At 59.1% G+C, this 496-nt stretch overlaps 1 protein-coding gene across 2 annotated transcripts in view; it reads right to left on the reverse strand.

Moving 5' to 3' along the window:
- The window catches only part of FRMPD3 (FERM and PDZ domain containing 3), a 31,356-nt gene that overhangs the window by 26,456 nt on the left and 4,404 nt on the right, over positions 1 to 496 (reverse strand). For both annotated transcript variants that reach the window (XM_017737507.1, XM_008636199.2), the window contains one exon: positions 131 to 238. In XM_017737507.1, coding sequence (XP_017592996.1) covers positions 131 to 238 — 108 coding nt within the window. The remainder of the gene's footprint in view (positions 1 to 130; positions 239 to 496) is intronic.

Raw genomic sequence — 496 nt, forward strand, 5'->3', positions numbered from 1 at the left:
GCGAGGCCGGCGCGCAGCCAGCCCAGGGCTGCTGCGGTGTTCGTGCACGGGAAGCAGGAGAGGAAAAATGGATTGGGCAGGTGGGAGGAGAGGAGTGCCACGGTGCCTTGGGGGGAGTGCAGGGGCTCACCTTCACAGTGGTTCGGCCATCGAACGTGAAGGATTTGATCTGCCCGTTCTCCAGGAAAACCTTCAGCACGTTGGGAATGAGGAGGAGAGCTTCTTTCTTCAACATGTCCTGGCATGTGGGGCCAGCAAAGGGGGAGGTGAGGAGGGTGGGGGGCACGGAGAGATGGAGGGAAGGTGGGCAGAGAGAATGAGTGTCAGTGATGGAGCACTCGTGGCATCCTCTGCTGCTCTGGGCTTTTGTGCTAAGAGGCACATTTCCCCTGAAAACCCAGCATTCTGTTGAGCCATCAAGAAGCACAGAGCTCAGGCAATCCAAAGCTGCCTGACAGATTCACCTCCTCAGCTCCCAGCAGCTGCAGCGGGAACC

The sequence above is a fragment of the Corvus brachyrhynchos genome, unplaced genomic scaffold (assembly GCF_000691975.1).
Source record: "Corvus brachyrhynchos isolate BGI_N302 unplaced genomic scaffold, ASM69197v1 scaffold346, whole genome shotgun sequence".
NCBI lineage: Eukaryota > Metazoa > Chordata > Aves > Passeriformes > Corvidae > Corvus > Corvus brachyrhynchos.